We start from the raw sequence: 22,034 nt of genomic DNA on the forward strand, positions 1-22,034 counted from the left end.
TGTAGCAATAATATGCAATCCTCAAAAAATTTGAAGTTTCCATCAAATCATTGTTGTGACACTGTAGAAAACTCCAAATTATCCTAAAATGCTTCACAAATGATCACACTTTTGATCCTTGAATGGAATCACCCAAGATTGGAAGCAAAGGTTTCCATTGTTGATGCCGAATTTGGAATCCAAGAGGGTTTTTGTCCTTTCAAACCCCAAACAAGCCAAGGGTTTTGTTCCTTGAATGCCCTAGATTGAACAAGCTGCACAAATCTAGAAATTGGATTTAAAGAATAACTTGAATGATGCCCAAATGAAGATAGGCACCTCTTTGATATACCTTTTTGAATTGGGCCCTTGAGCCCAAAATATCTCTCCATGTATTTAAAAATATTTTTAGTTCTTATTTCTTGTTTGATTTTAATTTTTGTTTTTATTTATTTAAGTATTTTAGAATACTTTTATTTTAATATTAGTGTTTTAAAACACCTCTTATTTTAATTATAGTAATATTATTAAGTTGCCCTTAAAATTAGGGATTATCGGGCCCAATTTAAATAATATTATTAATTATCTTAATTCAAAAAAAGGGGAACATGATGTGTCCCAATCCTATGACTCGAGACAAAAAACACATGCCCTTAGTAAGCTCTAGCAGCGAATGTGAAAAAGGACCTAAATAATTAAATAATTAATTAGGTAAATACCCTTTTACTGTAATACCCTCCCTCAATGTAATAACCCCATCCGCTTGCTAGACAAATCACACAAAGCAGATGTCTTTGTTCCAAGGCAATCCATGGATGGACACCCATTAATATGAAGTCTATTGCTGTCAAGGAGAAGAACAAAAAGTTTGATCAAAGAGTGGATTAATTAACTAATGGCATTATTAATAAACAAAGGTTAAGACCAATTTGATGTGTGATCAAGTGAATGGACATGATGGAAGAGATACAACTCCTCACATCATGCCCACTCAATGGCTATTAAAGGAGGTTCATGGTTCACCAAAGAGGCATGGAGGAATTGTTTATTTACATCAGAGATTTGTCTTATATATTTATTCATATTTGCAGTGCTCAGTGGAGCCATCGACCAGACAAATAAGGGGGTCTATTACCCACCAATGGTATGACAATAGATGCATAAGCCTATAATACATGAATCGGGAACAGCGTCAAAGATAATAGCATGCATATAAGGAATGTAGTTAGGAAAAGCTATCAGTTATAAGAATCTATATTTGTTCATACACAAGGATATCCATTGCTGTTCAAAACACATGATCATAAGGAAGATACTCAGGGACAGCGAACAAGATCACTACAAGATCCAGAAGTTCTAAAAGAAATCCTCATATCACATTCAGCATAGTGGTTGATCTTTAGCAGAAGTCCCGCACATCAGTCGATCCTGGTGAAGATATATCAGACCACCTTAACAAGGAGTCAGAATTCATGTCTGACTTCTCATTTATAATACAAGGGAAGTGATAGTAATCTTGGGTACCATTATAGGTACAATATAACATATTTCCACTATAAGGTTGCTGGTCAGATATAAGGATCTACTTTCTTTCACATACCAGCAGGTCTATTACTACTCCAAACGCGGGATTATAAATGTATTGAAACTAAAAAGAGTCATTGCACTAGAAATTTGGAATGAATCCAATAAGTCAGTAATCTTTATCAGACTTACCTAGAGATCATATCAGACTTTCTCCTAGTAGTAGATATCTTACATTGCATCAGTTATTATTGTTATGTGCACAAGGGAAGTATTGTCCTAATAATACATTTGACTAAGGTTACTCAGTGATAAGTGTTTTTGCTAATCTAAACCCTTATCTCCTTTTCAGTTTTCTTGAAGTCCATGATCCAAGACCCGAACGATAGAGCTTCATTGTCTTGACCTTCATTGTGAATTGAACGAGCTAAGCTCAAGTCCCTTTGTGTACTACCAGCATATCACAACGCCCTTTGAGCTTATCCACACGTCAAGACTTGACAAAAGAAACCTTGGAATCACCATATGATCTTCTAGCAATCTTATCATATGCGGTGATTTTGTTCAAGAGAGGATAGAGTGTCTTTGGACATTTTATTCTGTGTTCGGTGTGTAATAAAACGCACACCAACAGTTCCCAATGACACTACTCAACCAATTCAAAGAATCTTACGAGTTGAAAATATAGGTGCCAATAGTTTGAAGAAATTGATCAATTGATGATGGAAGGTTGCCTCCACGAAACAAGAATGTAAGAGTGTCTATATGATAAGTGTTCTATCTCATCGAAATGCATGAGTAATTAGCTACTACTTTTACTAGTATAGAGGAACAAAAACTAGATACTTAGTTAACTCCAAATCAAAACCAAGGAAGCGTTAGCACCAAAAGTGTGAACCCCCCCCATAATGCAGTCAAGGGGGAGAGATGAGAGGTTCACTAAAAGTGTGTCATAATATAGTGCATAAAGGAGAAGAGAGATCAATAAATTGTGCACAAGATAGTACTTGCAATTGAAGAGTGTGCAAAACAAGGCATACATGCATGAAGGTAGATAAGGTTGTGATTGCAAATAACAAAGTGCACACAACAAACACCCCATGGCACTTTATAAACTAGTGTGAGTACAAAAATGGAACAACATGATGAGCAATATCCCCTAAATCATGTACAATTGTGGCACTATCTCAGTGCGTCTACAAATGAAAAAGTGCATTTAAAAGATGCTCATAATGCCTAAAAGGACAACATGTTGGAAATACATATAGACAACTTAAAAGAAGCAAGCTCGTGCAATAGAACTTTTCCAAATGCCTACATGTCCAAGTAATCAACTAGAATCAAGAATGTGAAATAATTATAAATTGAATAAAAAATATCAGGGAAAAAGCTGAAAAAGTGCATGGATAGCTGTAAAGAGCATTGAAATATCTTTCCAATGTTGCAAGAATTGTAGAAAAGGAGGTTTAGGCAAAAGGTTGTGAGCCAAAACTAAACATCTGATTTTGACAAGTGATAAATGCACTAGTAGTAAAATTTGAGAAAAATACTTGCACCATTGGAAAGTGCTCATAACCAACTTTCCAACGATATCGTATTCCTAAGTTATGCCAAAAAAATAGCTTCTTTAGGACAAATTAGGGCTAGGGGTAGGTTAGGTGGGCTGTATGGATGTTGATGTCACCAAAAAGAATATTATGTAGGTCGTCAGAATGTTCCTCGCATGGCTAGGAAACCACTAGTTTGCCTTGAAATTTTTATTGTATGATGGAAAGCATTGAAAGGTGATAGAAAACTACTAAGTATGCTGAGAAACCGCTGATGGGGACAAAAAATTGTTTGTTGGGTCGGAAACAATTGATAGCATAGAAGGAACCACCTGTTGACCTTGTAAAACTACATGTTGACCTTGGAAAGCACTGAAAGGGCATGCCAAACTGTTGAATGGAGTTGAAAAACAACGAAAAGCCAATGAGAATTGCAAAGAAGGCAACTGAAAGCGTTTGGAAGGTTCATATGGTGGTTTCAGGTTCATAAAAAGCCATTTATCATTAGGTGGGCAGAGATGCTGACAAGTGTTGTGAAAAGGTCCTATTGAGGGGATTAAACTCATTGTTGGGAAGGACTAGGAAAGAAACTAGCGGTGGTTGTGATGAAATAGTTGGGGGTGAAGAGTAAAATGTTGGGGTTTTTCAAACAATTCACCATAAAACTTAAAAGGGGTGCTAGAAAAGTAAACGATCGTTGTAAAAATATTTCTTTGTTGAAATTCATACAAGGAGAGAGGTTGATGCAGAATGGGGTATGACTTTGTACAATTGTAGGAATTTTTGCTTTAAAAATCTATGCAACCCTAAAAAACAATTGCAATTTTTTTCTTGCTTGGATTTCAATATTCAAAAAGTTGATTATAGTGTTTTTGAGCCTTCTAGGTGCTATAGTGAGGTCCATTTGGCTCCAAGATGCATCATTTGATCCTTCAACGCCAAAATCTCAAAAAATAGATAGTGAATTGTACATTTGAAGCTCTGATACTATGTTGGAGTTGATTCTTCAACCCTACAACCCCCAAGGATCTTATGAAATCTAATACCTATCACACATAGTAGAAAAAGAAAAGCTATGGAGGCCAAGAGCTATTGAACCAAAAAAGCATGAATAATTAGGGATATGCAAAACCTCATAGTGAATGATACAATAAAGAATCCTTATGAAAAGAAAGAGCAAAAAATAGAAAAGCAACCCTAGATGAAACCTTAGGTGAGGATAAAAATAGATCATGACATGTGTCTTGGTCCTATGATTTGAGACAAAAAAGCACACGAGTTAAGTAAACTTAAGTAGCTAGTGTGAAAATGGACTTAAGTAATTTAGTAATTAATTAGTTAAATACCTTTTAACTCTTAACATTGAACAATTATGATGATTGATAGAAAGTATTGGAAATTCAATTTTAGTTTACTTATGATATTTCCTTCTTAGTTGTAAGTTATCAACATGCACAACATATGGGCAGCTATAACAAGGATGAAAATGCAGTAATAATTCCTTGTAGCAGTAGTCGCTTCCTAAAAATGTATGACAACAATAAATGATGCTGTACAATTGGTATAAATCACCAAAAATAGTGCGAAAATTCTCCTTAAATGCTAATGTCAATTAAGCTGTTTGAAGATGTTGTTCATTACCCTTAGCGATGTCAAAGGTTGTATGATGATGCTCCAAATCAGACTCTCAAATGATGTGAAATTGTCTTTAAGACTGGCACACCCATGATGACTGATGAGACAACGATAAATAAAAAAAATACAATGATGAGTCCACTAGGCAATATCCAAATAATTTGCTTGCAAAGCCTATGGCTCAATTCTGAAATCTTGCATGAAATTGCTTAAATTTCAGCTCTGATGCAACCTCTGTGTGGAGATGCCCTAAACAAATGTGAGGGTTTTCGTCCTCAAATTTGGAGATGGAAGTCCAAGAGGGTTTTTGTCCTCCGAGATCTTTGAAAACAGCCTAGGGTTTTTATCCTTGGATGCCAACTTGAACACGAAACTCTGAAGTTGAAAACACTAAATGAAATTTTGATACCAACTGATGCTAGGTACCCTGGCAATCTCTTGGGACCTGCTCTGAAATGTCAATTCTGACAGTCCCTTTGATCTCTTATGTGTAAAGGCCGTGGGTTGTTCAAGTGTGGCAAAAAATGGGTGGCTCCATAGAGGTTGAAGATTAGAAGGTGGTGGAAGGGGCTTCATTCCTTGAGATCCTTTGTTTAACAAAGGATGATTTGATTTGTGCCCTGTTGTTGATTTGCTTTTCTGTTCATTAATATATGCTAGGATCCATGCTTTTGGAGTGGGTACACCATTTTTTCTTGGGAAAAGCTTTGATGCCTAGACCAAGGTTGTGGCACAAATGGCCTTTCGTCTAATTGTATGGAGCTTGAATACTTTAACATCACACCCACTACAAATTCAAACATATTCCCCACCACCTGGAACTTGTTGTACCATATTAATCCCATTGTAATCCCTTTGATGACAAGTTCAAGAAACAACACATTCAAAGGAACAAAACAGATGAAAACAAAAAATATGCATACAACTTGACTCATAAAATAAAAAATTAAAAAATATTAAGTACGTGTTATAGATTCACAGAAGAATTAAAACAAAACAAGAAATCTCCAACAAAACAATAGAGTTCATTTGTAAAAAGAGAAATGTAAAAACAAAAAACTAAAACCTTGAAAAAAACCTACCACTTTTGCAGAAATCTTCCTCTACGATTGCCATGGCAACAAATGGTCTCTTGCAAATGCATAGGAATATAAAACCAATCTTTTTGAAACTTTCATTGATCAGTCTGTAACTCTATTTGTGCAAGTTCAACAAGGATGGATGACATTTTTGTTTTCCATTCACAATAGGGGAAATGATTTTGTTTTTGTCTTCAAAATGTCTTAAAATCCATCTTTTAGGGTTTGAGGGGGGTGTTTTTGGGCATGTGGTTAAAGTCAAAGGCCAAATTAGAAGCTTATTTAAAAACAAAGGTCAAAATTTGCTGGCTGGGTATGAAAAACAACAAAATTTGATGTAGGTTTACTTGGGTTTGTCTTGGACAGACCTGCAACATTGGGACGGCACTTTGCATGGCCTCTAGTGCAGATTGGATCTAGACCCATATCTATGCAGGATGAAACCTGAACTGGCAAGCCCTGGGGCCTGAATTGGTAGCACAGGCAGAAATGTACGGCTGGGAATACCTTCTAAATACCTTAACTGACGCTAAATTTCAAGCATACTATTTTTTGAGTAAGACACTGCATATTGTGGACACTAAAGTTGTATGTTTTTTGTGTTTCCAGAATCTATGGATGACCTATAAGTTAGGCTACTTGGCTATTCTACTTGTTTGACAGTTGTGGGCATAACCAGTAACAGTTACAGGGGATGCCATAGTACATTGGTCATAAGGTGCATGATATTCATTTAAGAGTCTAATTATATTTACGAGCACAGGGTTTAAAGAATTTGTGTAGTTAATGGCATTAATGGATCCTTTTTGTGGATGAATGTATGGCTTCTTGGGTCCATTTTGTGGTAGGATATTTGTCAAATTATGGATAGAGGCCTTGTCTTTGAACCTCACATATTGTCATTGCTACATCTTACGCTGAGTGCTAACAGATGATTGCATATGATGGAATATAAAAATAGATTTGTATTCAACTTTCTATTTCTTTAGGATTTATCTATTGAGCTGTGGTTAACTATGAAGGGTTTCTACTTATTGGCATTAAATGTTTTTATGTTATGCCCATATATCCTATCCTTAGAATTTCCAAACATTTGAAGGCTCTAAACTGCATAATCAACAGTCAAGGTTATGTTTTCTTGAAAAAATGTTTATCTGATTGTGATTGAGATGGAGCTCTTGAATGCTTTATAGTTTATACTGTTGTCAAGGTTGTTCAATGCTGACAAAAATAATTTAAAATAGATAAATATTGTTTTCTATAAAAAGGGCTCTTGAAATTTTGTTTGATCATAATTTATTTCTATGTTGCAGTTTATGCATTCAGTCTTTGGTATGGTTGCAGTAATTGGTATTTACGCAATGTATTTTGAAGAATGTAACATACAAATATGGAAATTTGTATTGTTCTTGTGTAAAATTATTACACAGTAAATTCCAGACACCCTTTTTAAATTTGGACTTTCAAATCACTCATATCTTGAAACTTTGTAAATCAAAGCTAAAGGTTGATACAGCTGTTTAATTCACATAAGGATGAGAAAAGTCTGAAAAATTGTGAAGGGTTGATTAAATTCCAGACACTCTTTTTAAATTTAGACTTTATGAATCAAAGCTAAAGGCTGACAGCTGCTCAATTCACGCAAGGATAAGAAAAGTTTGGAAAATTATTAAGTGTTGCCATCAGTTTGATATGAAAAGACACATTTTTTCGATTGTTGCAAATTGATTTCATGTTATTATTAATTTGAAGTGGTTTTGCCTTGCTTTATATTCTAAGTGCAGAGTAGATGCTAACATGTGATTAGAATGAGATTAAGATGTGCTGCACTTTCTGCTTGAATCAAATTTTTAATGTCATTGAAATGTTTATAATTTGTATATTTTATGATGGTTTTGCAGGGCAATGGAGACATTTTACCAGACCTTATGGTAAGTTTGTGTCAGTTTCCCATGTAAAATTAAAAATTCAGTGTTTTGCTTATGTTTATTGTATTCTGGGATTTTACAATTTTATTAGAGGGTCCTTAGGATCTTCAATCTTTACATGAAAATTTTGGTGGAGGAGACAGCCATTCTTATTGTTTTGGTGGCTGAATCAATCATCATACGAAGCAAGTGCAGCCGCCTTAACAATGTAAAATCATTTTAAGCAGCTGAATTATTTTTCCCAATGCTTGGGTTTGTTTTGGTTTCCTAAATTCATTGTCTTCAATAGAGATGCAAGGGCTTTGGGAATATTATAAACCTTCTCGTGCAAAATAATGAACATCGATTTGAAGAGTGCAACTATTTTTCATCCACAAATAAATGGCCAAATTGAAGTGGGAAACAAAAATGTGTCCAACTCTTATGGGGGTATGATTGAAAACAACCAAAGATGGCATGAGAATGTGGTACATATTCAATAGTCTTATCATTTTGCATGCATCTACAATTAACTTATCCTTTGAAACATGTGTTGGTGTGAATAGGGTTATTACCCTAACTATTCCCACTATCGGTTCTTTTTCACACCTTATCACTTAAGTTTACTTTGGACACTTATAAGGCACTTTGTTTTATATTATAAGATTAAGACACTTGTCATAATCTTATGATGTCTTATGCCTCACCTAGGCCTATATAACCAAAGGTCTCTTGTTTATTGTACTTACATTCTATTTGCATTCATTGATAGGAATATAGTTTGTTCTTGTCATTGTGATCTTTTGAGTTCTTTGTGCTTTTCATTAGGCTTCAAAATTTTGGGTGACTATTTCCATAGCCAAATCTTACATAGTATTAGAGCAAGTTGAGTGTGAAAGATCCCCAATCCAATTTTCACCCAATCTGATCCAAATTAGGAGGTTATGTGCAATGTTTATTTGCTGATAAGTCTTTGGCCAGCGTATATTTGGATGGGGTTTTTTTTTTTTTTTTTGTTTTGATTGGTTTTGAAGTTCTATGCGAGATTCTTGAATATTATATAAAGAAATTGGAAAAAAAAAAAAACGTACGGCCGTATGGGTCCGTACGACAGTTGACTGTACGACTGGGAAAAAAAAATAAAAATAAAATAGTGCGGTTCGTACGACGACCGTACGAGAAATAAAAAAGAAAAAAGAAAAAAGAAGGCGCACAATGGTGGGGCCACCGTACGGTGGACCACCGACAGTGGGACCACCGACGGCGGAACCACCAAATGGTGGGACCATCGTGCGATGGACCATTGATGACAGAACCACCGTGCGGTGGAACACCGAACAGTGGGACCACCGACGGTGGAACCACCAATCGGTGGGACCACCGTGGGTGGACACCCGCACATAAAAGCCCCACATAAGTCCGCACACGCAAAGGAGAAGAAATAAAAACCCCGCACCACGCAGCCCATGCCAAACAAAAAACGGACAAAGAGAAAAAAAGGAGAGACGAGCGCAGCAACATAGCCATAAACGCAACACTGCACAAGCAAACACAACCGTACGGTGGAGGGGTGTTGACCGCACGGGAAGGTGGCCGCACGATTGGAGGTGTCAGTGCTGTTGTTGACCGTACGGGGAGGTTGTATGGCTGGGGTGCCATCGGGGGGACATTACAGTGGACAAAATTAAAAACAAAAAAAAATGACGACGACCAGATTGAAAAATCATTCGATGACATCTGGAGCCAGGACGCTGCAAATACTAGAGTGGAGAAGAAGGGTTTTGATACCTTAAAATATCACAGAAATGATGTGCGCCATGGACTTTCGTACGGTTCTGAGGGTTGTAAATTGGTGTTGGCGGCGCACCTAGGGCGTTGCCCCCGGACCTCGCGAGGGGCGCTGCCCTTGACCCCGCTGGTGCGCTGCCCCAGACCCCGCAAGGGGCGCTGCCCCTCGACCTCGCTGGGGCGTTGCCCCAGAGTCCGCAGGGGCGTTGCTCCTCGACCCCGCTGGGGGCAATGCCCCCAGATCCCCAGTTTATTTTTGAGCTACAGTACACTTGTTGGAGTTGGGCGAAGGGCATTAGAGATGTCACGGTAAGTGTTGTGGTTGTCCGTACTGTGAGAGGGAAGCCTGAAGCTAAGCATTGGTGAGGGGAGACATTGCAGGTCCGCGCAGTTGTATGACACCAGGGAGTTATTCAGTTCAATTATTAGCCTTTGGGGAGTGTGACAGAGGATTTGAGGTGTCTCGTAGCCTTTGTGACAGAGGGTTGTGGCCACCTCCAGGCAGGAATGGTACACTTTGAGGAACTTGGAGTATGTCTCGGCTGGACGTTAGGTTGCCTTGGTGGATGCATAGAGGGCTTGGAAGGAGTTGACCACCAGGTTGGAGGCAGTAGTAGCGTGAGACTTAGCTCAGCGTATCTAGGAATTGGATGCCGCAAGGGCAGCGCGGGTGGCTTTCGAGGACAAATTGGCTAGGGAGACGGTATCATTTGAGTAGCAGTTGGTGGAGGCTGAGACTGAAAAGCGTGTTTTGCAAACAAGTTTGGTTTAGGCACAGGAGGACTGTGATGTCAAAGGAAGCAATAATGGTGAAATCCGCACTTGAGCATCAGATGGTAGCAGAAAAGGGTTTTTAGGCAAGGACGCAGCAAGTGTATAAGTTCCGGGCTCCACTGGCGTCAACAGTTCTCTACCTTGGTTTTGTTTAATGTCATCTCTATTTTGTTAGTCGCTTGGAGACGACTTTTCTTTTTGGGGGGGATGATGTTGGCGGCATTATTGTACATGAAAATAAGACTAGTTAATTATGTGTAATTGTTTTGGTTAGTTGGCAACCGAGGGGTGGTCGTTGCGGTGCAACGGTTGGCGCTCGCACCCCCTCGGTATCTTTATATACTTCGGAATGTAACTTGTAACACACAATTATGAATGGAATAACATCTCTTATACTTGTGTGATATCTATGGCGTTATTATCCTGCATTATGTGCTTTATGTTTTAAGTTATTCACCCAAGAGGGCAAACAACAGGTGCGTTAGTGTGATCGAATGGCATCACTAAAAACTCATAATGTCCGTAGTGGCATTTGAATGCAGTCTTATGGATGTCCTCATGAATACGAATCTGATGGTATCCTGATCGAAGATCAATCTTCGAAAAATACAGTACCCCATGGAGCTCATCAAGCAACTCATCAATGCGTGGAATCGGATACCTGTTCTTAATTGTTTTTTTATTGAGTGTTTGGTAGTCAATGCACATACGCATAGTGCCATCCTTCTTCACTGACACCACATAAGAAGCAAAGGGGCTAGAACTAGGCCTAATGAATCCCATGTCCAATAACTCCCAGATGGTCTTCTCTATCTCATCCTTAAATGCCTTAGGATGACGACAAGGAAGTGTAATCATGGGTTTGGCGCCCTTCTCTAGCTCTATCATATGCTCAAACCCATGATCAAGAGGTCTACGGGTAGGAAGGTCTCCAAACACTATGTTGTCTGTCCAATATCATTTGGATATCTCCATGCAATGCTAGTCTATCATCTGAAGAAGATGACTTGGACGAGATGAAACACTGTGCCACCCAAGCAACATCCCCATGCCTGAAAAATAGACTCCATCCGATGTGCTGAAACTACAATAGGTCCACCATCAAAGAGAGCCTTCAACACAACCTTCTTGTCATCTGCCACAAACTCCAACTCCATCCGCCTAAAATCCTGAACATATCTGCCAAGTGATTGAAGCCACTGGATACCAAGCACTGTGTCAATCTCACCAAGACCCACAACATAGAAGTCATCGGTTAAAGTGTAATCACCCATCTGAATACTGAGCTGTGGGACCCTCCTAGTGCAACGCATAGAAAATCCATCTGCAACGGTCACGCTAAAACCAGGAAAATTCTCTGCCTGTAGCCCACGCTTAACAACTAAGCCCTCGTCAACAAAGTTATGCGTGACACCACTGTCCACCAGGCAAATCACACACTGTTCCTTTATCACTCCCTTTATCCGAAAGAAATGGATCCTAGGGACTCTTGAAAGTGTGGCAATAGTGACCTTGGACGTATCAAAAGTCTCATCCTCTCCAAGCTCTGTCTATGGAACCTCCTGCTCATCCTCACTATGGATGCCCTCAGATGCTGTATCCTGTGCGTGCTCATCCTCTACATCTGAATAGACCTCTATGAGACGTGCTTTGCCTTTCCCAAGGCATTTGTGACTAGGCTCCCAAGGTTCCTTACATGAGAAGCAAAGCTTCTTCCTCCTCAATTCATTCCGCGTCTCCTAATCCATCCTAGGAGGAGGTGGTGTACCCCTTTGCTGAGTAGAAGACCGTTGATTAGGCTTAGAACCTTTGGAAAACTTTCTATTTTAGTGATAAGAAGTGGGTGGTGGTGTGGTGCCTAGGTCCAAGGTAATCTGTATAGCCTCTTGAAGGGTACTAGGATTAAGAGCCTTGACTAGTCCCCGTAGTCTATCATGTAATCCCTCCACAAATAACATCACCACACGTCTAATTGGTATCTCAGGAACCATCATTGCAATGCATTGAAACTCATTGATGTAAGTTTAAACGTGGCCCCCCTTTCTCAATAGTGCTAGATCCCTGTAATATAACTCCACGTCCTTGCAGTCAAATCTAGAAATCAGCCGCTTGGTAAACTCAGTATAGGATTTTATAAGTCCATGGTTTTGGGTGACCAAACCATGGTGCCACCAATCGTAGGCCACACCCTCTAGATGCAACACTGTGAATTGTATGGCCTCGTCCTCGGGCATAGGCTTGAGTGACAAGTATATATTCAACTTGTGCACCCAAGCTCGTGCACTCATCGTCCCACTGCCATCAAAAGTAGACAAAGAGAGCTTGTTGGTAGCCCTTTGTAGGTCACCGTTACCCTGTTGATAGGATTCGTCTATCATCCTTCATGTTGTCTCTGTGCTGTGAACAATACTGGGGAAGAGGGATTGCCTCTCTCACATGAGCAGGTAGGCGGGTCCACTCATCACTGGCCGCCATCACCACATCCTGAAATGCAATGCCCTCCTTTGGGTCATTTGGAAGTGGCTCATCTCTAGGAGGGAAATGAGGCTGCAGGGGTTTATCTACTGTCCGAGTGTGAGCTCTCTCATGTCTATGTGAACCACGTGCACTGTCAAACGATGATGGGGCTCTACTATTGTCATGACTGGTAGCTGTAGATACTGACCTGTCATGCCTATCCCTATGTTGCCCCAAGTCCAATCTATCCAATGTATCCTGTAACCTGTCAAGTGCTTGCACAATCCTAGGCTGAGACTCCGTAAGAGTTCTAAGTAGCTCATCGGGGTTTGGACGATTCTGTCTGTGATTAGGGCTCCTACTACACTCCTGATGATCACCCATGTCTGCACTTGTTGGGACATCGAAATTAATGGCCAAATGACAGGGTCCTCTTTTGCGGGTGTAGTATCTGTAAAACCCAAACTGTTTGGGATGCATGTAAGGAGCCACAAGACCCGTTAGGTTGGGAGGGTCATGGCTCCGATACGACTGAAAGATCCCCAATCCAATTTTCACCCAATCTGATCCAAATTAGGTGGGGTTATGTGCAATGTTTATTTGCTGATAAGTCTTTGGCCAGTGTATATTTGGATGGGGTTTGTTTGGTTTTTTTTTTGTTTTGACTGGTTTTGAAGTTTTATGCAAGATTCTTGAATATTACATAAAGAAATTTCTAATTTAATCTATAATGCATAACACATAAGGAAGGCAATCAAGGAACTTTCATTTGCTTAAAAGAGCAATGTACATACCATTAACATGAACTCATAAGTCTGATGTAAATTTCCAGCCGATAGAAATATAGAAATCAACTGTTAAAACCCTAAATACACCCTAGGGTTTGATACCCTTCTTCCCAAAATGGAACGGCTAGCTGAAATTGAGCTAGGAGTAGATGGTAATGACCTCTAGAAGGTCTGCCCTACAACTAATTGTAGAAAACCTGCCCTCAAACTGATAGATTTGCTAAAAAATCCCCAAATGCACACTGAAGCTGAATACTGATGGAAACTGTCACCCAGAGAGGTGGGTTTTCATCCAAATCCCCCAATTCTTCCAGAAGTTAGCGTTCCCGGAAGTCTCAAGCTGCTAAAACCCTCATGCAAGCTGCTGATCTGAAAATAGAGGCATAAGAATGAGAGCAATTGTTATGAAAGTTGCTTTTTATAAGCTCTCCAAGAAGTTCGATCCATATGGGAGTCACTTTTTGGCTTTTAAAAACTTAAAATGAGCTTGAGGGTTTATTTTCTCATTGACAATTTGGCTCCCTTTTAAAAACAACTTGAGTTACTAGGATGGGGGTCACTTTTCACTATTCATCTTTATGTTTTTCAGTTACTATTCACTTTTCACTATTCACGTAAGGCCAACATTGGAATTTCAATTTTATTCATAGACATAACTCCCAAAAACTAACTGGAAGACTTACGAAGCTCCCAAACTGAATCGCACAACCTTGGGTTGGGTCCCAAACCACCCTGCTGACCTACAAGACCCTAATAGTAGGTCAACCTCCACCAAAAAATGGAGAGGTAAGGAAGGGACATTACAGAGTGCCTTTGGTTAGTCTTTTGGGAGTTCTTGAGTGTAGATCTTTCATTTTCTTGAAGCATTGAAGAACTCTCTTGCATCCTTAGATGATTTGGAGAATCAAAAAGGTGTGATAAAAATACTAGACTCTAGAGGGATTTCTATTGTGGTTTTGTATTGTGTGTGCATTTGGGAGATTGGTGGAGCAAATTTGAGCTCACCATTGTGTCTAGAATGTTAGAGAAAGTTAAATGTCTTTTTTTTTCATTCTAATTAGACATTGGAGGTGAGATTTGCAAGGGTTTGAAGTTGGGAGGTGGTTGCTAGATCTAGAAGGTAGCTGTAAATTTGGAGCATTTTTGATCAAATCTAACCCTTCCATCTTATTTAGGAGGTCCATGAACCTAAATATCGACTGTCAATTTGTCAATTTTAGAGAAAGTGCCATTTGAGGCCATTGTTTTTGTTTTTGGGCCATATGACTCACCCTTGCATAGTACAATATGATTTCAAAAAAATATTATTTTTTTGTGTAGACAAAAATCATAAAAAAAAAATTTGTAGTTAGAATTTTTTTTGTAAAATACATAGTTCCACGGAGTTTCCTAACAGGGGACCAAGGGCCTAAGTTTGGGGACTATGGGGGATGGTGGGGGGTGGCACAAATACATACAGTACTTGAAAATATTATGTGTAAGGAATAAGTATAAGAACTGTAAATGAAACTTTGGCATACCATGTAAAGTTTAAACTAATAAACATAAAAAACATGACAATGATTACACTGAAATTTGAACATTAACAATGCTGGGTAGAGTTTTGTAACTTTGGGAGCAAACCAAGAATAAGTATAAGAATTACAATTGAAACTTTGGCATGCTAAGTGAAGTATAAACTAATAGACATAAAAGACATGGCAATGATTGCATTAACAATAACAATGGTTGGTGGAGACTTGGGATCAAGGGTTAGTGCTCCTTTTGGGGATTTGGGTAGATCACCTAATGTGGTCAAGGGGCAGTGCCCCTTGTGGGAATGTAGGGGCCATGAGAGACTCCTAGGCACCCCTAGGACTGTCATGGGACTCTTGGGAGTCCTCAAGACATCTCTCTCGTGTCCCCATTCCTCAAAGACATTCCCATTCCCAAAATGCAAAGATTTTGGGGAAGGGGGTATACATATATATTATAAAACCCTACATAGGTTACTAGAGTACTAGAGGCATCATATAGGCACAAGCCCCACATTTTTGCATTTTTTTTGCCTTTAGTAAGGTTTGTAGACCTTTGTGCATACCCACATATAAGGACTCAACCCCTTTTCTTGGATCGTGGGGTGTGGCATTTTCAAATTTGTAGTTCAACTTTAAAGAGCCATAACATGGGCTCATGACCTTTTTCTAAGCAATTTTTATTGAATTGGGTTATTTTTCTGTGCTCAATGCATTGGTGCCAACGATTTTATTTTTTGACTAATGGATTTTCCTAAAATTGCAATTTGTCGTAGGTGTTGCTAAACAATTCTTGTTTTGGGAACTTTTGGGGCTTTGTTAAGGCTCATATGCTATGTTACCTCGAGTTTTTGGGATAGGGATGGGGGTATGGGACAGTGGTTTTTTTTGGGGATGGCTAGGGGATGACTATATAAAAATAGGGAAAATTAAAATATATAGGGAAATTTAAAATATTCATATGAAAACATGCACATATACATTATTGGTTATAGAAATTAGAACCTTAACATATAAGAACTAGCAGAGTTCTTATGGCAAATTGGTGTTAAACTGAGAGTCAAATTCAAATTGCTTATAGAATTCATTATCAAAATTCACTATCTATATGCAGAATTTATGGGGACGTCCCCTGTCCCCAGGATCGGGACGCCTGGAAAAAACTGGGGATGTGTCCTCGGGTAATGTGGCTCATATGTGATTCTTTTTAGGTTCAATTATTTTTAAAAGTACATAATTTTTTTGTATACTTCACAATGGTACTATTAGTTTGTATTTATTGCACAGTTGCTAGGAGACCGCTACTGGTACTAGTACCAATACATGTATTATTGAAAATAGGAGATGAGGTACGTGGAGATGTCAAATTTTTAAATATAATTTAATAATTTATAGAAAATATCATGAAATTACTAATAGTTGTTTCTCAAACACCTAGGAAACTCTTACGTCACTATTCTCACTCTAGTGATAGAAAATTTCTATGGAATTTGCAATTTATGAATCAATATGTAAGTTGATTGGGCTCATCTTGGTACCCACAACTAGTAGATTGACTTTTCCTTCAACAAGAAGGGAACTAAACCCTTGAATTGCCCCTATGTCAGCTCCTACTTTCCCTTCTGCGACTTGTTTTTCTTCCAAGTTTCAAGCTCATTAACTTTTAACTATTTGAGTTTTAGGTTATTTTGTTTTATTTGTTGGAAATAGTGGTAGTCTTTAGGAGACCATGGCTGAAAGTCTTCAACATCTGAAGATGTTTCAGACGTCTTTGGTACTGGAGATGCGTCTCTCCGTAACACTGATTTATTGTGATGAAAAATTATACTTCCAATATATAGCTTCATTTTGGCAATTGTAAAGCATTAAGGTCATAGAACACATTGCATTTTTAGCAACTGACAATTGTAATTGTACCGAGTATAAAGTGCCAAATCATATTGCTGGGGGGTTATTGAGAGTGATTTGGGTGGGGGGAGGGTTGTTCTTTGTGTTTGTTTTCATTTCCTCTTTGATTTCTCTATTGTGCTTATATGATCTTGGCCATAGGTTATCCTAAGTTGCCTCATTCAACTCCACATAACTATGCAACTTGGAAATCATATGCATGAAATACTTTAACGAGTGAAGGGTTAACTCACCACATTGATGGATTCATTCCAAAACCAACAAACTCTAGAGAAAGATGGATTGGATCATTAGAAGTACTATGGCGCTTGGAAATCTATGTAAATTTGTTTCTCTTGATCATCTTTTTACCTCGATATTTGGAATAAATTGGCTAAATTGTATGGTCAAAGTGATGAGCTTAGAGGATATCAAATTGATAGCCATCTCAATAATCTTGATCCAAAAAGTTTTGACAATATCCAAGACTGTGTAACTAAAGCTAATGAATTAAGAGCACAACTCAAAGAATGTGATATTGACAAGAAGGATGCATCGTCTTAAATTTTTTAAAAAAGCTTCAAAATATGTAGCAATTGTTTGTAGTTTGTGACACAATGGTTGACTATGGGAAAGGTCTATTCTAGGGCATCATTTGATTCATTCATAGAAATGTTGATTCTTGAACAAACAAAGTTAATCTTAATGGGTATTCTCAAGCCATCCAAGTCACAAGCTTCATTGATAGGTCATCCAAACCATAAACGGAAAACTTTGTGAGTACTCGTGAGTGAGTCAAAAGTCAAAACCAACAACGAGTAACATGTCAAAAAACTCATCACCATGTTTTAGAAAAACTCATGCGATTCTTTTTAGAAAAAATCATCAAAAACCCATGATTTTTGTTGCAAAATTTATTAGAAACTTGCTGAAATTGATTTTTGTATCAAACATTGAAAAGTTAAGTGATTTAGGACTGAACCGATTATTTAGTGGACTTTTCCCACTCTCAAGTTTTTAATATTATTCTCTTGGGATTATTATTTATGCCAATCCTCATCCCAACTATCTAAACGATTAAATTAATATTGATAAGAGTTCGAAAAGGAAAGTGCCCATTAAATGTGTTTAGATTTTTGTAATTCGACATTTTAAAGGTTGACATGTCTTACTCCAAAATTTTTGTTGAAAAATTTGGTGTTAATATTTTAGAGTGGTGACTACATTCAAATCAAGATTTGTAGAGGTCCAAGTGATAAAATTGTGAAATGGCATTTGCCATGAAAGTTGTGAGGTGTTGAAGACCTTAATTTGTGCTTGGTGGTGGGGTCTCTGCCTCTCGACCTCACCTCATATTGCGATAAGGAGCCTACTAGGGGCGTTGCCCTTGGACCACACGAGGGGCACTTTCCTAAACCTGCTAGGGGCTTTGCCCCTAGACCTCTGCAAGGGGTGTCACCTCTTGACCTTGTTGGGGGATTTGCCTCTAGACCCCAAAGTTTTTGAAGATTATTTAAAGAATAATTTATTTTCAAATTTTCGATAAAGTTGTTGAGTTTTTCCCCTAGTTTTCTTTGAGTCCCAAGTTATTAAATTTTTTAGCCTTGTTGAGTTATTGCCGAGTTAGAGTTTCTAAACTATGATCCAAACAATGAGAAAAGGTCCAATAAGAAACATAAGAAATCAAAGTTCAAGCCATGAAAAGATAGAGAACAATCATCTTCTTCTTCATAAGGAGATTCCTCATCTTTTTCCAAGAAAGAGAATTCACATTAGGAGAGACTGACTTGTGCATATTGAAAGAAAGTTGGTCATGAAGAGCATCATTGGCATGCTAAGCAAATTGATGAAACGGAAAACTTAATTAAAATGAATTGCATAAATTTGCCCTAAGTTACCGATTTTGTTATGGTATCGGATATGGTGGAATGGCAATTTTTTTTTTTCCTTGGTTATGGGTACAGTTTTGGCTATATATATTCAAAATTATAAATTATAAAATATAAAAACAATGATACTCATTATTACCAATAAAGAGAATATTTAAATACCTCATATTCATAATTTGCAAAAATGAAAATACTCATAATTTGATGATTTGTCAAATCAAAATGTCATTATACAACAAAAAATACATTCAACATTTAATAGTCTTCATATTGTTCATTATTAAAACCATCTGAGTCAACAAGAATTAATAGTTTAATATCATTTAAACCACAATCGATTGGAGTGCCATTCCCACTAGCTATGTCACATGCAAAAGTTGCCTCATCTATAGAGACTTTGACAAGCTATGCAATTGTAGCATCTAAATTGGCACACTTAGGACTTAGGTCTCAATTCTTTATCACACCCTCATTGTATTCAGGTGTCTTATGTGATGAGACAAAGGTTGGAGTGTACATAGACCAAATCGTCAGCATTTTTTGCACTCAAATGGTTGCGCTTAACCAAGTGGATGGAGTATGTACTCCGATTCCATTTAGCTGAAGAACTCACAACCTGTTGATATGCACGCAACATTTAGTATTTAATTTTTAAAATACAAAAATAAATTATAAAATTATATTATTATAAATTATAATTTATATCGTAATAGCAGCAAATGAAAAACGAGAAAAATAAAAAATAAGAAGATACATACTTAGAGAGAATTTGAATTGCATGAGGCTGCAAGTGAATAGAGCCTTGACCATGTATGTACCACCATAAATGGTGGTACCACCATGTAACACCATTTATGAGCATCTTTCCTATATTTGTCTCGAAGAGTGGAAACATCATAATTCCTTGAAGATATGAAGTGGCCAAACCCACTTAAAACAACACTTTGGATATCTTCATGATTCTTTGAAGATATGGAAATATCCTTTTAAATGTATTCTTGTAGCCAGTAGCAACCTTTTCATCCCTATATAGTGGCACCCTCCTTGGCAAGGAAAGTATCTCTTTGCTATAATACTTTGGCAACAAAAAAAATGCTAAGAGATGTAAGGGTGTGGCCATATTATATGGAAGTCTATCATATTCTATCTTTTTCATGATTATGACCTAGTTTTAAAATTTCCACTCTGTTGTTCTGTTGTTACTGCAGCAGATTGTCATGTATAAAGCTTATGTTCACAAGTAAGCTCCATAATCACAAATGATGTTAGAGAAGAGCCCTTATTAGTCTAGTCTGTGTTTTGTGTCATGTCTCATATATCTTATATCATGGATTTCAATGCACTGGCATATTTTATTTAGCAGTGAAGGGTTGTAATATATAGACATTTCTACTAAATTCTCTGGTTTCCATGATTATGACCTGGTAGTTAAAATTTCCAGTGTGTTTTTGTTCCAACAAGAAATTGTCATGTATAGAGCTTATGCCCATAATCTCCACAACCATTCTGAGTTGCACGCATAAATTAGTTAGTCTGCTGAGAATGCAAGTTAGAAAGTTGAACATGTGCCTTGAGGTGCATCAAGTTGGTACTGCAGTAAACATTTATCTGAATGAACGCATACTAATTATAAGAAACTATAACTTTTTTACTTGCTTGTAGGGTTCAGTTGTAGGTCCATCCTGGGTTTTGATTACATTGATTTTGATGCTGCATTTCACCTGTTGTTCCCATTTTAGAGTTGTTTTTACAAAATAGGCAGTTTCACGCGTTTGAGATTGATTAAGATACTTACAGTTGCAGAGCATCTTTATTCTATACATATTGATTTAAATTTTGTTTCTCAATTCTAAGTTTTTGCAAGCTTCTGTCTTAGATGAATTTTGACTTGCAGTTGAATTTCTAATTGTGACAGACAGAATTTATGGTAGACATGAAGTGTGAGGGATGTGTTTCGTCTGTTCGGAACAAGCTAGAGCCATTGGATGGTATGTAGTGATTTTTATATGCTACAGTTATGGAAGTCATATCTGCTAATGGTCCATGGCCCATAAGCAACTTATTTTCTTGTGCATTTTTAAGTTGTTTTTCTTGAATTATAACTTAAGTAGCACTCTCATTACTTAACAGATGTAGATTGTTGATCAATGGTCATGACTTCTTAACTGCCTTCAATTTTCTGTGATTCCTGCTAGCTTAAGCTGGTTGAACATATATTCTTTGTCAGGTGTCAAGAAAGTAGATGTAGACCTGGCTAACCAGGTAGTCAGGGTGCTTGGTTCATCGCCTCTTAAGTCTATGACTACAGCTATTGAACAATCTGGTCGGAAAGCTCGGCTGATTGGGCAGGGATCACCTGAAGGTATGTTTGCTTTTTATATTTGCATTAGCATATATCAATAAATCTATATGGTTTCTACTGATAAGCACATATTTTTTCACAAGAATATGTATTTTATTTTTTGTGGGGATGTAACATCCTTGGGCACACTTGCAATCCTTGATCTAAGGTTTTGTTGGACATTTGTTTATTCCCTAAGTTACCGGGTTTGCTGGCTGCCTGGCCTGATCCAGGTCTGGTTCACACCGGGTCCGGGGTACTGGTCCGGTTCGCCAATGGGTCTGGCAATCTTTGCAAGGTATCTGTCAAAATTTTTTGCGAGTTATCCATCGGGATATTTTTGCCCAATTCCCATTGTTTAAGTCAATTTTCACAGCTGTTTATTTGGCTCAGTATATTTGAAACACGGATCTTAAAATATATACATCCATGGTTATAAATATATTGTCATGAGTGTTTATTTGGCACTCCCAAATCATTTTTTTGGAATTATTTCCAGGATATCATCATTAAAATATAGGAATGCAGCATGGTCTTTAAATCTTCGTGGAGTACGCCTGAAGTGGCAGTTGGGTGGAGTATTGGGGAATGATTTTAGTAGACGAACATTTTTATCTTTTAAAATATTTAATTTAGATACTTAAATAACAAGTATGATAAATTAATATATTTTAATATTTATAATATTTATGTTAATTTTTTAATATATTTGTATTCTAATATTTTATAATTTATATAAGGTGAATTTATATTTTTATATATAAATAAATATATATACGTAATAGCTAAATTACATACCTCAGTTTTTCAACTATTCTCATGCAAGTCTCCAATCACATGAACAAATGAGTACAAATGTCCAGGCACATCAGATTTAGCACAGAGTACAGAAATTTCAGAAATGCATGACTAATATCTACCTGTT

The 22,034-nt window shown here is 37.5% G+C and overlaps 1 protein-coding gene across 1 annotated transcript in view; it reads left to right on the top strand.

The window, feature by feature from the left end:
• Nucleotides 1-22,034, top strand: part of LOC131062562 (copper chaperone for superoxide dismutase, chloroplastic/cytosolic) — a 105,633-nt gene that overhangs the window by 38,470 nt on the left and 45,129 nt on the right. The window contains exons 2-4 of the mRNA XM_057996260.2: nucleotides 7,666-7,695; nucleotides 20,684-20,756; nucleotides 20,996-21,130. Of these exons, the coding sequence (XP_057852243.1) occupies nucleotides 7,666-7,695; nucleotides 20,684-20,756; nucleotides 20,996-21,130 (238 nt within the window). The remainder of the gene's footprint in view (nucleotides 1-7,665; nucleotides 7,696-20,683; nucleotides 20,757-20,995; nucleotides 21,131-22,034) is intronic.

The sequence above is a fragment of the Cryptomeria japonica genome, chromosome 5, assembly GCF_030272615.1.
Source record: "Cryptomeria japonica chromosome 5, Sugi_1.0, whole genome shotgun sequence".
Taxonomy (NCBI): Eukaryota; Viridiplantae; Streptophyta; class Pinopsida; order Cupressales; family Cupressaceae; genus Cryptomeria; species Cryptomeria japonica.